The sequence below is a fragment of the Chaetura pelagica genome, unplaced genomic scaffold (genome assembly GCF_000747805.2).
Source record: "Chaetura pelagica isolate M959 unplaced genomic scaffold, ChaPel_1.0 scaffold139, whole genome shotgun sequence".
Taxonomy (NCBI): Eukaryota; Metazoa; Chordata; class Aves; order Apodiformes; family Apodidae; genus Chaetura; species Chaetura pelagica.
The window spans coordinates 7412078-7427721 of record NW_009970717.1 but is presented as its reverse complement, the minus strand read 5'-3'; the positions used below and the strand labels follow the sequence as shown (position 1 = coordinate 7427721).

Sequence of the window (15644 nt, the reverse complement as noted above, 5' to 3'; positions counted from 1 at the left end):
TTTACCTCCTGTAGCATTTCACAAACATCTACTAGCTAATCCTTGCAAAAGCCCCGAGCGGCAGGCAAAACAGACATGCAGGGAAAGGAAGAGGAATTGCAATCTGAGCATTCAAGTCAAAGCAATTAAGAACTTCACAGCCAGCGGATGGCAGGTAATTGACCACTCTAACTCTAGTAACTATTAAGCAGCCTAGCTGAGTTAGCGTGTATTTCAGGGTTTATAGAAATGAGAAAGCAACACAACGATCACTAGAAATAGAATGATCTACTGATGAGGGAGATGTGCCAGAGAAGAGCCCGATCTGTTCAGGTTGGGCTTTGCAGGCACCCGACCCTTGCAATAGCTCTGAATGAGGCTCCTCCGTGTCTGTGTTGCCAGACAACCAATGAGGCTGCAAAGCACATTGCACTCACAGGCTGCAGATTTCAGGAAGAAGCATAGAGGTGACTACTAGCTACAGAACAGCCACTCACTAATTTGGTGATTTAGGAAACTAGTCTGAAACACCTTTTCTCTTGCAATAACCTCTCCTATGTTTTCTCCTCCTACCCACGTCTTTTGGCTGCCAGATGACCCTGCTCTGATGCCATTTCGGATGTCCCAGTGAGAACTCCTAGAGATGCCTATTCTCTCTGGAGGCAGTGACCAAGACTATAGTAACATTAGCTACACTTCTTGTAATTCCTTGGGCCACTTCTTTCCTGTCACTGTTGAAATCCCTTCTGTCAAAGGGGTCTATTACCGAAGAGCCAGGAGGATTTACCACCCTGATCAAGTCTCTGCAGTTGATCTAAAAACAGAGATCATGATAAATGTTGGAGGCATCAAGTACCTGCTACCCTGGAGCACTTTAGATGAATTTCCCTTGACCAGGCTGAGCAAACTAAAGTTTTGCAGCAGCTATGAAGAAATAATTCAGCTGTGTGATGATTACGATGAAGACACCCACGAATTCTTCTTCGACAGAAACCCCAATGCTTTTGGGATGATTGTCAGCTTTCTAGCAGCAGGGAAGCTGATGCTCTTAAGAGACACATGTGCCTTGTCTTTTCAGGAGGAGCTGAGATACTGGGGGATTGAGGAATCCAACCTGGAGAACTGCTGCTTTCGAAAACTCTTTCAAAAGCTGCAAGAGTTGGCTGAGGTACGCAAAGAAGAGGAGCTCCGGAGGACCGAAGACGCTACATGTGTCTTGGATGAGAAAACCAAATTTGGACAATTTATGAACAGACTCAGAGATATGGTGGAAAATCCCCAGTCAGGGGTCCCAGGCAAAGTCTTTGCCTGTCTCTCCATTCTCTTTGTGGCCACCACAGCTATAAGCCTTTGTGTTAGCACTATGCCAGACTTAAGAGCTGAAGAAGACAGGGTAAGTCCTCTTTAACTGGTCTAACCACAGAATTAAAAGAAAATTGTCTTCCTAGGCATACATCATTAGAAAGATAAAAAATATACAGAAAATTCATAGTGATGAGGTTCAAAACTGTCACTGGTAATGAAGCAATCTATAGCAGAAAATGCAAGAATGGCTTAAATTACTTCTATCACTTTCATTCAAAGTGATATTCGATTAAGAACAATGTGAACAAAATATTTTACTAATTGTCAGGTAAAGTAAAGGAAAGAGGTCCTGGACAGAAAAGATGCTTTTCTGTGTTACAGCACATTTTAATGCAGGATTCTTTTTCTTACTTAAGAAGCACTTGCTTTTGTAAGTTATTTTAACTTGTTAGCACTGGGACTCTCAGACTCACATTGTGGAGTTTTCCCTTCAACATGCTTTACTTTCTATTTACAAGCAATCTCATTTGGACACAACAGCTAAAAAAATATTTTCCTCTGACACCTTTACTTTCAAACGTAGCCAAATGCCTTCTCCTTGTGATAACAAAGTCAAATCTTTAAAGAGGAAGAGCCACTAATTTTTCCTCCCTAATAATGTTACATTTCAATAGTTGCAGAAAGGATATGTGAACTGTTTTTGTCAACTACATGAGATACAAATACTAACACTTCAAGCTGTGCCTCCAAAAATCCTAATTCCATGCTTATAGAACTCTGAATTTGCCTACATATATAGGTACATATTGCAGGAGTAATGCCAAATGCTAGCTGACCTGCTAACTGCAATTAAAGCCTTTTCAAGTAAGTCACTCACAGTAATTCTGGGCAAATTAACGAAGCCCATGTGATACATGAGGGATCTTCTCTGTAACATTTTTGTTAATAGTTCAGCATTGAAAAGATTTGTTATGCTAATTAAAAATGGAGGAAAGTAACAATCCAAAGTTACTTCAGAAGTAGTAATGTCCAAATTTAACAGATAACCTTGACTAATCTCTTTAACGAATCCTGCACTTCATTTGCAAACTGCCCTTCCAAAAGTATGGAAGAAGTCCAGGTCAAATAAACTCCCTGCCCCAACCCCTGCTGTAAGATAAGAGTTCTCAGAGTGCTGTAAACAGATGGATAAAGTAATTTTTACATTTATAGCACAGCATGGCATGCACAACACAAAAATCTGTATATATTTTATTGCTCAAGCAGCAATTCAAAGCAGCATAGTGAAGATACATGATATTTGATATCTTTGAATAAAAAAAACAGAAGCTGAAATTTAAAATCATACCCTGTTCCATTTAACCCCTTGAATATTAACTTACATTTGCATAGGAAGACTATTACCTTTTAGTAAGTCTGGTGCTCCTGCAGCCTTCCACAGCTATTACTTTTGGCAGGAAAAACTGTGACACTGTTCCAATGCTTCTTTCCAATGAAGTGCTTTAAATATAGAACATCCTTCTTACAGTTAAATGCAAAACCATTACAAACTCTGCTCTAGCAAGTGCTTCCTACTAACTTTGTTAATGGAAGAAGCCTGATGCATTTTATCTTCATTTCCCAACCAGTCCAGAAGAAGCTTTTATAAATACTTTTCATGCCAAAGAACAAGCACATAATGTTTCAGAGCTCAGCTAGATGTAATATGTTGTGTGTTTTAAAAATAATTGCCCATATGTTAGAAAGGAAAGCATGTTGAGGGTTGTAAGTATATCTGGTAGCTGCAGTGTAGCTGCTGTTCTGGATTTCCTATAAAACATGGGTGGCTTTACTACTTAGAGGTTTTCATATACATCACTACTTTAAAAACAAGCAAACTGGACTGAAACAAACTCAAAAGCAGATATGTTCAAAGAGCAGAAGAGATGAACTTGAGCAAAGGACCACATTTGTCCAAATATTTGGAAACATTACGTAATTTACACTTACAGAACCAGCCTAATGCACTTTGTCATTGTGCCAGAAGCTCAGAACAGAGTATTGAAAGTCCTATTATTTGAATTATTTAAAACTATGCCAGAGAAAATATAGGGGAATATATGAGACAAAAATATTCATGGCTTGCAGAACAGCACAGAATATGAACTATTAAATAATCATTTTTCCATTCCTTAAATTTCCATCCCTAAATTCTCAGCCTGCAACACCTAAGATTTTCTTATTGGGACTGTAAAAGAGCATTTTAGCTAGAAGTGGACAAAAAACTCAAATAATTTAATTAACTACAAATATTACTTGTTAGTTTTGGTTGAGTCTTACCCAGGCAAACTACTTTGACTTGTAACTCAAAATTGCTCACTGGCTGACCTCTGAAAGTGATTCCAAACTGGGGCCACATTTACCAGCAACCTGGGACAGGCATGCAGAATCTGAAATTTTGGCTGTGGGCTGAACGTAAAGATCACACAGTATCTGTTTGCTCAGTGACAAAACCCAGTCAAATTCCTTCAGTGACATTTCTGAGCAACCTCTAGTTCCCTAACTGAATTCAGAGATGCCCTGTCCTGCACTTCATTAATTTCTTAAAGTTTGGCAAAATCTCTGTGTGTAAATGTACACTGGAAATTGAATCTATCCTCTATGAAACACAAACAAGAAGGCTTTACCTCAGCTGCATATGTACCACTCTAGGGTCCTCTTTCTCATCATGACAGCCACATTGAGAGTTAGAACTGGCTAGATCCCAGCTCAAGCAGAAGGATCCAAAAAATAAAATAAATAAAGGAAAAATAAGACAATGTGACTTCCAGTTCACTCAGAGGGTTGGCTGATCCCACCCTGCAAGCACATAAAGTCACCTGTCCTTTTAGCAGTTGCTAAACCAGGTCTGCTTAGAAGGGCAAAAAGCTGCCTCGGCAGGCAGAGGAGCAAACAGGAGTTCTCAACATCTGAGGGGAAGTGAAACTCCAGGAGAGAGATAGCAAGGGGTCAAGACAAGAGCATCCACATCAGAGAAGCCCAGTCACTCTGGCAATCACATGGGAGGGAAGGAGCCATCTCTATGAGCAGCAGAAAGGGGAAGGGAGGGTTAGCTTTAAGACAGGAACACAACTGAAAGTAAAGAACAAGTTGTTATAGCTGGTACCATGTGCACACTGTAGAGTATGTCAAATGACATTTAGAAACCTCCTCATTAGAGATATGAAAGAAAAACACAGATAAATGGGCAAATTATTCTGTAACTCTGTATCACATAAGCAGCTGCCATGAATCCCAACCCAGAGGGTGCAGCCCCAGGCACAGGAGGCCAAACTTTCAGGAAAATCCTCAGTACTCAAACTATGAAATCCATTACAAAGAAATTCAAATATAAAGCTCCAACCCTGCCCATAACCTGCATATGACTAAGTATCTCTAGTCCACTTATTAAAGGGAAACCCAAGAACTTGGGAGTGACTGGAAGAGATAATAATCCTTGTGGAGAGTGTCACTGAGAGGTGTGTAAACCTAGTTCTGCTGCTCACATAGTCTGCAAAGATAAGACTCGACAACAAAGTGTAATTTGGCCAATTGTTAGGAGCACCTCTGATACATTGAACATGACAACCAGATTTTGACAGGTCCTGTTGGTTACCATTTTAATAGTTTTTAAATAAAGGGGTCTAAATACTGATCAGAAAATAGTTTTCTAGCTTATTAGCCTGGGCAAAATGTTTCCCACTGAAAAATACATTTTTCAATGATTATGAGTACTACTTCAATGAGTACTGCTAATGAAGTGGGCTACTATTCAGAAAACACCTGAAAAGCAGAGGTATTTCACTGAAACTTGGTGTTCAAACTTACCATCTAGCACAAGCATACACCACACAAAGTATGGCCCAGAATGACTTGCTCTATTGCAAAGAGATGAATGAAATTCTGACTTTCAGAAACACTTCTAATGCTTACTTTAAAAGTATACTACTACAAAGGTGTATAAGCACATGCCTATCTATAAATACATTAGTATATGCCTTGAAATTACTCCAAACAAAATAAAACTCGATGTGCTTTAGTTTTACTGCATCTGCTTAGAACATTTCTTATCAGAACACTTACTGGGGACACTCACTCTCCTAAATTGTCTAGTCACCTAGTACAATTCTGATTTCTTCTACTAGTTTTGATCAGCAGTGGCAATACTGCAGCATTTTGAAGTCAGAAAATGTGCTTCACTGAAGCAGCAAAAAACACCTAGTCTACTAGGTGCATGGCTCTATACAATCCAGGTGGGTTAATTGCTCTGTTGATTGAGTTAAATTAATAACAATTGAAGAAATGTATAAGAAATAAGAAGCTGTGAAACAACACAATATTCAAGCCTGGGACTTTGATACATAGAGAAATTATTGCTTTATGTGATCTGCCTTTTTTTGAGGTTTGTGTAGCCATTCAGTAACATCAAATCTTTGACCTTGAAACTGCACCATTAAGACTCTGATTTCATAGTTACAGCTTATAAGTAACTATTTTCCAAGCATCCACAAACAGAATTGCATATTTATTGTACAATATGTACAACATCAGTGAAGTTCACATTTCTGAAGTCTTGCCCTATGCAACCCAAGAGATGCATGGGTGGGGGCAGATGCTGCTGAACATCTGTACCACAGCTTTCCCTGGCTGACACAGAAAGCTACTTTCTTTAGGAAGTCTGGACACTCCACTCCAGTGAGTAAATGGACTCTGTGTGGTTTTCAAAAGCTGGCTCTGCCAGGACAAGGTCCAGTGTTCAGAAAGCACAATTAGACATTATTAGTTTGCCTTATGTTCATCCACTTTTGGCTATATCCCAACAACAGTTAAGTCTCAACTTTGCATGCTATCCTGGGGACAAATCCAGCTGTACCAGCTGCTCTGCAACAGGCAATCAACTGCTATTCCATGTGCCAGCACACACATTCCTCACTGGGAATCATGCCTTTTTTTCCCCTTTTGCTGCTTTCAAGTTTGTAATATTTACAAAAGGAAAAAATCCTGTTTGCTTTCTTCCCTTGAACCATCTCAAGGGGTTCAACACAGAGGATTACTTAATAAGTAACTTCTTCAGGAAGATGGGTGCTTCTCTGAGGGAGACACTCCGTCTTTGGTAAACACTTTGAAATCAATACATCCTCCAAGTTGGTAGCAATAACGCCTTGTGTATTAAAAATAAACAACTACACAGATTTGTAGGTATTTTAGAACTTCCTCTTTGTAATATGACAGAAATTTTTGAGAACTCCTCTGCCTACTGCTCCAGTCCAATTCACAATCTGCTATTTTAATTCTGAGCAAATCTAATTGATAATTTCATTGCAGCATCAGGGCTATGAACTGCATATATTGTCTTTATCCCCACAGTGTCAGCACCTCCTGTTAGCACTACTATCTTCCCTATGACTGATGCAATGATATTTGGGACCCTGCTGTACATCCTGTACTGCTCAGGTACAGTAAGAAGTCATTTCCACTCCCAAGAATTTACAATACAGTGAGGAAAGAAGCAGAGAAGAAACAGTAACAGGGCAAATGATTTGACCAGCAGTAAAACTGGAAATTGAAGATCAGCCTCCCAAGTACCAGACAAATACCTTGTGATTTTGATTATAGTGTTCTTCACAGTTACAAAATTTGACAGCCTGTTAAATTTCTTCCTAGAAAACCAGGAAAAAGAGAATGCTTCTACATCTTTCTCGAAACACAAACACTATGGGGTCATCAATTGGTTTAAATCAAATTCAGAATCTTCAAACTGAAGATGGGTTATGATGTTTGCAGAATAAGGACCCGAGCTTAGAAGTTAATTGAAATATTTTATTTTAGTTACACTTCTGCTCCAGAGAAGATAATTATGTGTTGAATACAGAGCTAATAACTTCTGTGTTCTTTCTAATTTCCATATTAATAACAGAATCTTAGGGGTTGGAAGGGACCTCAAGAGATCATCTAGTCCAAGCCCCCTACCAGAGCAGGATCACCTAAAGCAGGTCACACAAGAACACGTCCAGGCAGGTTTTGAGTGTCTCCAGAGAAGGAAATTCCACAACCTCTCTGGGCAGTCTGTTCCAGGGCTCTGTCACCCTCACAGTGAAATTTTTTTCCCTTATGTTTACGTGGAACCTCCTGTGCTCCAGCTTGCACCTGTTGCCCCTTGTGCTATCGTTGGACATCACTGAGGAGAGCCTGGCTCTGTTCTCCTGACGCTCGCCCTTAACATATTTGTAAACATTAATGAGGTCACCCCTCTGTCTCCTCACCTCCAAGCTAAAGAGATGCAGCTCCCTCAGCCTTTTCCTCAAATGTACTAGTTGCAGTAAATGTTTTCATAAGTCCAGGCTTCTTTCCCACAAAGCCAAGTGAGTGGGAAATCATTCTGTGACCAGAATATGCAGCACTCCTTTAACAAATTCATCATTCTATAAATCAGGTTAGAGGCTCTTCCTCAGTGGGCTGTAAACCTTTTGATTTCATTGCATCAGTCTGTAACCATAAATCCAAGTACTGAAATGATCCATAACACGGGTTTTTCAAGCTCTCCCTAACCATCATTTGATTCAGTAGAGCATGGTTTAATTATTCAAAGAGCAGCAGCAATGCGGTCACAGTGATTCAGCAGTACCTGCAGCACTGCAGCTGGACCCCACAGCGCCAGGTACACAGAGAACACAGATTGGCACAACACTTCCTAACTGAGTCAACATTTCACAGCCAAAAGGGATTTCTTCCTTGTTCATTTCCTGCTGTGAACTGGGATAAGAACAGCTGGGAGCTGGTTAGGTATCTCAGTTTGCTACACTGAGGTCTTGGATCTGCCTCACTCTCTAGACTTTAGCTTCACCTTGTAGACCCATCAAGAATCCCAAACTGGGATTCTTGGACAGAAAAGGGCAAGAACTGAAGCTTCTTTTTCATGATTACATTAGCTTGTATTTTTTTTTCCACAGGGGGAATTGACAGGGTAGAAGCTGTAGTTCAGAATACTCTGCCCATGTATGAACACAAGAAGTATAAAACAGCACTCTGCCCAGGAAATGTCAACCTTGGGTTTAGAGAAGAGAATTCCTGAGAGTTTTGCTTCTAAATCCTCCACATAGTGGGCTCAATATTTTTTCTCTGAGTGAGCCAAAAGGCCAGCCTGTGGCCTTATCTCAGTCTTGCTGAGATAAGACTCTCTACCAAGTGTGAGGTAGCAAAAGCAGGCAGAAGGCAGGTCAATAGCCACAGTGCAGATCCCATCTGCTGCCACTTGAGTGGCCAGTGGCCTCTGTCCACAAAACAGTGTGTGGATCAGAGGGAAGGATCTTAGCAGTAACTGGATGTACTTGCATGTGCCATTTCAAATCTGGACATGGCAGGGTAAGTTTAGCAGATGTGAATTGTGACCTTCAGCCATGCTGCTAGACACACTTCTGGTGTGAAAGATGATGTCCTGGCAGCCTGTCCTTTGAGTGCAGAGTGCTCAGCAGGTCCAGATCTTATGTTTAAGGAAACTCTCTTTTAGGACTCTAATAGGAGTAAAAATCAAGACAGGTCAAGCATACTGCTTTCTGCAGCTTCCCTGATTTTCCCTACTACTACATCTAGGGTGGATCTAGCTTGGAACAGCTTTCAGATCCTTTCTGCTCATCCTCATTTTTTTTTATGAGGATGAGACAGCTGGTTTCCATAAAGGCAGCCTGGGAATAACAGTCCTTGCATACAGTGATTCAATTATGACTTCTAGCTGGGTTCAAGGTCTTCTATCAATATGGCTTCATAAATAATATTACTTGCTTTTCTTGCAAGTATGCTGCATAAGCAATATATATACTTACTGCTGATCTAGAGGTTGATTTTTACTCTAAAGCTTTGAAAATATTAATCTCTGTAGGGATGACACGATTCTGAAATAATCCATATACTGATTTAGCAGGACTTTACTAGCAAAGCACTCTACAAGCATTGGTGAAACTCTCCCCATTTAAGTAGGAAACAGATCATCTGATAGGAAATACTTAACATCACTACTGTTATCATGGACACTGTTAACTGGCAAACATAGAAAGGAGATCATGACATGTCAGACTTAACCCTGCACAAAGCATGAAAAAAATGCACAGTAACATTCCTGAAAAGTTTGCTTGGAAGGAATACCTGTTTAAAAAGCTGACTGAACAAACTGCCTTCTCCAAATGTATATAACTTTCCATGGGGAATGCTGAGGATGCAGAGAAAAGAAAACCATCCCAACGAGTCCTTACAATGCCACACCTTGAAATTTCACACTCAGTTCAAAAGACACCCTAGATCTTAATGGTTAAAACTCCCAGAAAACAACATTTCCTTTCTTGTATTTTTCAAGGAAGGAATAGTAAAAGCTACATGATGATCTGAGAGCAATGTCACCTGTAAATGGATAAAAGTAAATAATTATCAGGTGTACCGGAAATTCAGCCCAGTTAACAAAAAATAAAACAAATCTTAATGGAAACAATGAATAATTCACATGCCACATCACTAGAGTGACCACAAGCAGGTCTGTGCACAATACAAAGAATTTACAACTCAGAAAGAGTGAACAATGCACAACACAACTGCTGATTTCAAGCAAACTCATCAAGCCAAGTCAGCAGCTCAGCAAACATCACTGCACTGCAGGCACTGCCGTGGCAACGACTTCAAGGGGGTCCATAACCTGATCCTGTAGGTGTAACTTTAGCAGGGCCAAGACTTCACTACCTTTTGTGATGTTTGTTTACTTCAAGAGCTAAATGATGATCACAGTCTACTATGCAGAAAGGGGAATCTGTGGGTTAGACAGGGTAAAACACACGGGCAAAGGGATGTGTTACCATTTCACCCAGGGAACCCCAGGTAGCCAATGACACAAACACTGCCTGAATAGAAAGACTTGCTACTCCCAAAAAGAGCAGGAATTCTGTCACAAGGGACACTCAAGTTCACTTGAGCTGGTTTTGGTTTAGAACTGTAATCCAAGTATTTGTAATCCAAATATGCAAGAACTTAAAACTAAATAACAGGATAGCACTGTGAAAACACCACACCAGTACCTGTTAGGTGCCGTTCTTCAGACTTAATTCATAATGCTTCAAAGCAAAAAATATTTTTTTTTTAAAAAAATCAGCTTTAGTCCAACCACAAGAATAGAATTCTGAAGAACATATTAATGCTCTGTAAAGATAAAGGAATATGTTTATCAATAGGTTAGATGGGTTATTTAGGAAAGCAATGACAGCAGTATTTAAAAACTGTTTTTCTTTCAGGGGGAAGTGCCCAGCTGCTAAGCAGTACAAGCTGCTTTCATTGCCATTTTTTACCTTCTATTAAGGCAAAATACTGTGGCATGACCCAGTTTGTTTCCTGCCAGTTGGAATAAAGCAAGCAGACACTTGTGGATGTGAAGAAGGCAGCATGTACACCTGTGTCCATCTGTTAGCTCATTCTTTGGATGGATCTAACCTAGTAGCTGCCTATTGCTAAAGGGCAAAGCTAAGCGCCCTCAGAGTGTAATCTCTTTTGCTTACCCAAAAAATTACAAGTTAATTTACATTTGCCTCTTTGTTCCACTGAAATAGGCCTAAAGAAGTTTCATTTTTTAAGCTTATCTCAGGAAAATAAAAATGTGAATCCAAGGTAATTCAACTAAATCAATTCCTTTGATTGAATAAGATGAGAAAACTGAGAAAATACTGCTTGTAGCACACGGCCTCAGTACTGGGAGAGGATTCTTCAAGGCAAGTTTCACCTACTGGGTGGATATTTATTTTCCCTTAGATTAAAACATTTACATGTACAGAAAGGAACATTATCTATAAGTGAGACAAGGATCCAGATGAACCACTTTAATTGTATCACACAGCATCTGTGAAAGCACCATGCATTGACCAGAACCAGAAATATACAGAGACATTCAAACATTACTCTTTCTTTTGAAGAGAAACTGATTTTTGTATAGGCTTATAAACCAGTCAAATTTAAATTGTTTGAAACCAGAAAGCAGGACTTATTTTTGCCTTACAGGCTGCATGCCAAGGCTTTATACAGAGTTTCATTCATTTAGACTGGAAAAAAAGGAACATAAAAAAAAACAAAACAACACTCAGATATTTGAAGTACTCATTATGATCTGTACACCACTGAAGGATGGCTGTCACATAACTACCCGGCAAGCTGGGATTTGTTCATTACTGATGCCAGTGACTCAAGCAGATACAAACTGCTTCTTCCTTAGTGTTTTTGGATGCTAGTTCACAGACTGTTCTTTTATTTAATTCTCTTTCTGTTTTGTGTCAGGGTGAGTGTTCCCAGAAGTGCTATTACATCTTTGTCATAGAGACCATCTGTGTGGCTTGGTTTTCCCTGGAGTTCTGCCTCCGATTCATTCAGGCAAGGAGCAAGTGTCAGTTCTTCAAAGGACCCCTCAACATCATTGACTTCTTGGCTATTTCACCCTATTACATTTCCCTCATCTTCTCAGAGGATGACTCCAACGAGGAGGATGACAGGCCAAGCAGCAACACCTATTTGGAGAAGGTTAGTTTGGTGCTACGGGTTTTACGTGCCTTGAGGATCTTGTACGTGATGCGCCTTGCCCGACACTCCCTGGGCTTGCAGACCTTGGGCCTCACAGTTCGGAAATGCACACGGGAATTTGGGCTGCTCTTACTCTTCTTGTGCGTGGCTGTCACTCTGTTTTCTCCCTTGGTCTATCTCGCCGAGAATGAATCTGGGAAGGTGCTTGAATTTACAAGCATACCTGCTTCTTACTGGTGGGCTATCATTTCAATGACCACGGTGGGGTATGGAGATATGGTACCACGGAGCGTCCCAGGCCAGATGGTGGCTCTGAGCAGCATCCTCAGTGGGATTCTCATCATGTCTTTTCCTGCAACATCAATATTCCACACTTTCTCCCATTCCTACTCGGAGTTGAGAAAAGAACATGAACGACTGCAGTCTCGGCTAAACAGAGTGAAAAATGCCAATCACTCTGGTGAAAGTGACACCCTCAATGAGACAGACAGCTTGATCCTGGAGGACCAAGCATCACCAATCAAACACATTTACAAAGGAAACTAAGCTTGGTTGCAATGCATTCCCAAGAACAGGAATAGAAACGTACACATCTGTAGGTCAACATAATACACAAAGCAAAGCAACAGCGTAGGTTATGATGCTATTTTCTCTGCCAGCACAGGTATAACAAGCAGTCAAGCCAACACAGCTGGCTCCAAAACATATATAGAGAGCTGGAGGTTTGGAGAATGTCAAAAGTTAGAGTTTATTTAACAACGAATATTCATTCTCTCTATGACTTAATAAGAACACAAACTTTGTCTCTGCCAGTCTTGTATCTTGCTGAATACCTAATACTGAATGAATAACAAACAAACCGGCTTCTGTTGGCACAAACACACTTGTTATTTTATTTGCCTTTGAGTTTCCAGTGTTCTTGCAGTTAACATCTTGAGCCAAGCATTAGAATGGATTCTTTCAGGGCTGTTTACCAGTGTGGTTTATACAATGCTCATCCACCAGGCATACAGAAGAAGCCTCAATATAAATCTGAATACTGTACCTGAAGCCACTAATAAACTTAAAATCAAAGCACTGTATGTGAAAGCTTTCAAGGTTTGCCTGTAGCCAGATGATCAATCTCTAAATAACAAATTGCACTGCTACTGTATAAATACATAGTGTCTGCAAGAGAATTTGCTTGAAATGCAGTTACATTTCATACTAGACAGCAAAAGTTTTCAAACTTGTTTTTCATATACTTATTTCAAATAATAATGAGGAATAAAAAGACCCCAAGCTTATTGACCATATTAAAAAGAGTTGGTGTTATCTTTTCTACTAAATAGTGATGACTTAACTGGAAGAAAGATAAAAAAATAGAGTTATTGAAAATGAGAAGACATTTCTGAAGTATCCAAAGGTAAACAGGAAAGTATGTGGTGCCAGAGAAAACTAGCCCAGCTACATTGCTCTAAACACACAGATAACTGGAAAAAATATTGGGGCTTTTACTGCCCAAGTACTTATAACAGCTTCATGTCCAACAGGCTCAGTGATGTAGGTGGACATAACACGCATCCAAATTCACAGCCATCCAAGCATTTAAGGTTGTGTAAGTTCCTCCAAAACAAAGAATGTATTAAAACATGGAGGTAAAACAAATAAACAAGTCACCAGTGTTGAACAGTGAAGTAAGTGTTTGCACTTGCAGCAGAACCAAGACTGTAACACATTTCTGTTTCTAACATAATCCCTTCCTATAGATGGGTCTGGGCTGCACCAGCTCGCAGAGAAAATGTCCTTCATGATTCATTGTGTTACTAGGGAGGGAAAAAATATGTTGAGAGGAACATTTAGTGCCTGTGTAACTAAAACTGAGTAACAAATTCAGAACAAGCAGTTACAATTAGCGGATATTGTTGTTGCCAACATCATATAATTTCGTAACCAGAAATAATTAAAAGAGCAGTTTAGGTGCCTGACATCCAGCTTCTCCCAGTTCAAAGCCTTTTCCCCCCTGAATTTAAAATCCTAGAAGCAGCAGAGGAGCAGCGCTCATTATCCAAATAAAACCATGTTATTCAGCCCTCATCTCTTTTTAAGCTTCCAATTGGTACTGGGATATAGCAACAACTCTATGGTATAAGGAAGGGACCCACAAAACTCCCCACCATGCTCTTTTTTTGGGGGAAGTCAATAGACACCCTGCTCTTCAAACCAGCTGGGGACACCAGACAGTCACAGAATCGTATGAAGAAGCAATATAGGACCCTTCCAGCTACTGGTTTGACTTGCAGTCAAAACACAGTGAAGAGCTTTTGATCATGGACTAAATGCAAATTTTCTGATGTTGAAATAGTACTGAGGAACTAAGACCTTTGCTTTGACCTCACTCTCATTTCTTCAGGGATTCTGCAGATTGTTTCAAATTCTCACTGCAGCCCTTGTACCCCCCAGCTATCCTCCAGCTGTTTCCCCTCCTTGACTTTCATCAGTTCCTCTGGTAGAGAAGCATTACATAAGATGGACGTGTTATATTTAAGTAATGAACTCATAGATTCAGTATTTCATTACTTTAACTTACTGTTAGATCTCCTGAAATTTGCTTTTCATCTGTCTTTGGCAATCTAAAGTTTGCATCCAGTCTCTGGTTTCATAATATAATTAAACTCATCAGGTTTATTATTTAAGTCACATAAATTCACCGGAGGGAATAGCACATTATTTTAGGAGTATGCTCCAAATGAATTCACTAAGGATACTGCATATCCTGTGCATAAATTATAGTAGGATTATTTAAAACTTGGATTGGTCAGGTTTTTTTTATTTCAAACATACCCAAATAGTAATCTGCAGTTATTTTAAACAACTAAGCATATCTGCTGATAAAAAGAACACTGCATGCCCACTGTCATCTTGCTCCTAATGGCCATCTTTCCCCCCTTTTTTTTTTGTGTTCAGAAAGTCATTTTAATACACTACAGTAACCTATAAATAATGATGAAAACCTGGAAGGTCAAGGAAATGAAAAGTGTAGACATTCCCTGAGGGAGCGTTAGAAAGTTTTTAGTTCTACAAGTAATAAATTATTAGCCATATGTTAAAGTTAAAACTGATAAAAGGCTGATATAACACATTTCCTAAATGGAAACTGTTTTCTGCAATGCCCTAAGAAATGGGACAAGATTGTGAATATCTTGGGTACTTTGTATGCACCCTGGGTTCTGTGCTGTCCCTTGCTCCTGTCTTTCCATTTTACTTCTGATAGAGGTTAGTTCTCAAAAACTTGTTTTCCCCAAAGCTTAGTGATCCAATAACTCCCTTGCACAAGTATCTGATCACCATGAAAAGCTCACACACATGTGAAAAGAATTTATCCCAAAGCTACTTCACTATAAGGGAGATCTGCATTCAGGATACTACCAAGGAAACAACTCTCATAAAAACTGCAGGCTTGGATCATCAGCACCAAGTGTTTAAAGAGCACCTTCATTCAGCAAGTGGGATAAAAATCCAGCTGGATTTTTTCCTGCTTGATTCCTGCCGTAGCCACACCAGTTGTAAAAATCAAGCTCATATCTAAAAGAGAATGGCTGCAGAAGAAAACCCTTTGGGGGTGATTTTCTTCTGAAAGCTGTAGTGTGTTATATCACCAGTAGAAAGTCCCATAACTAATAAAACCTAATAATCCCAAAACAACACTTAAGATTTTAAATATTAAATGAAGAGACCTACTGCTTCATACCTGACAATTTTTGACCCAAAAAATCCTTTAGGACATAACGCATTAGCATGAAACTCCATGCATATAAAGTCAT

General features: G+C 39.7%; 1 protein-coding gene across 1 annotated transcript; it reads left to right on the top strand.

Moving 5' to 3' along the window:
* Window positions 1-622: 622 nt before the first annotated feature.
* Window positions 623-12387, top strand: KCNG4 (potassium voltage-gated channel, subfamily G, member 4). Its single transcript, XM_010006204.1, has 2 exons — window positions 623-1372; window positions 11602-12387. The coding sequence occupies exons 1-2, from the start codon at window positions 623-625 to the stop codon at window positions 12385-12387; spliced, it is 1536 nt and encodes a 511-aa protein (XP_010004506.1).
* Window positions 12388-15644: the final 3257 nt, after the last annotated feature.

What these genes read in the sequence shown, in the direction of transcription:
- KCNG4 (XM_010006204.1), top strand. Translation starts at nt 623, where the DNA reads ATGCCTATTCTCTCTGGAGGCAGTGACCAAGACTATAGTAACATTAGC. An exon ending in TAAGAGCTGAAGAAGACAGG is followed by an intron (nt 1,373 to 11,601) that starts GTAAGTCCTCTT and finishes GTTTTGTGTCAG; the next exon opens with GGTGAGTGTTCCCAGAAGTG.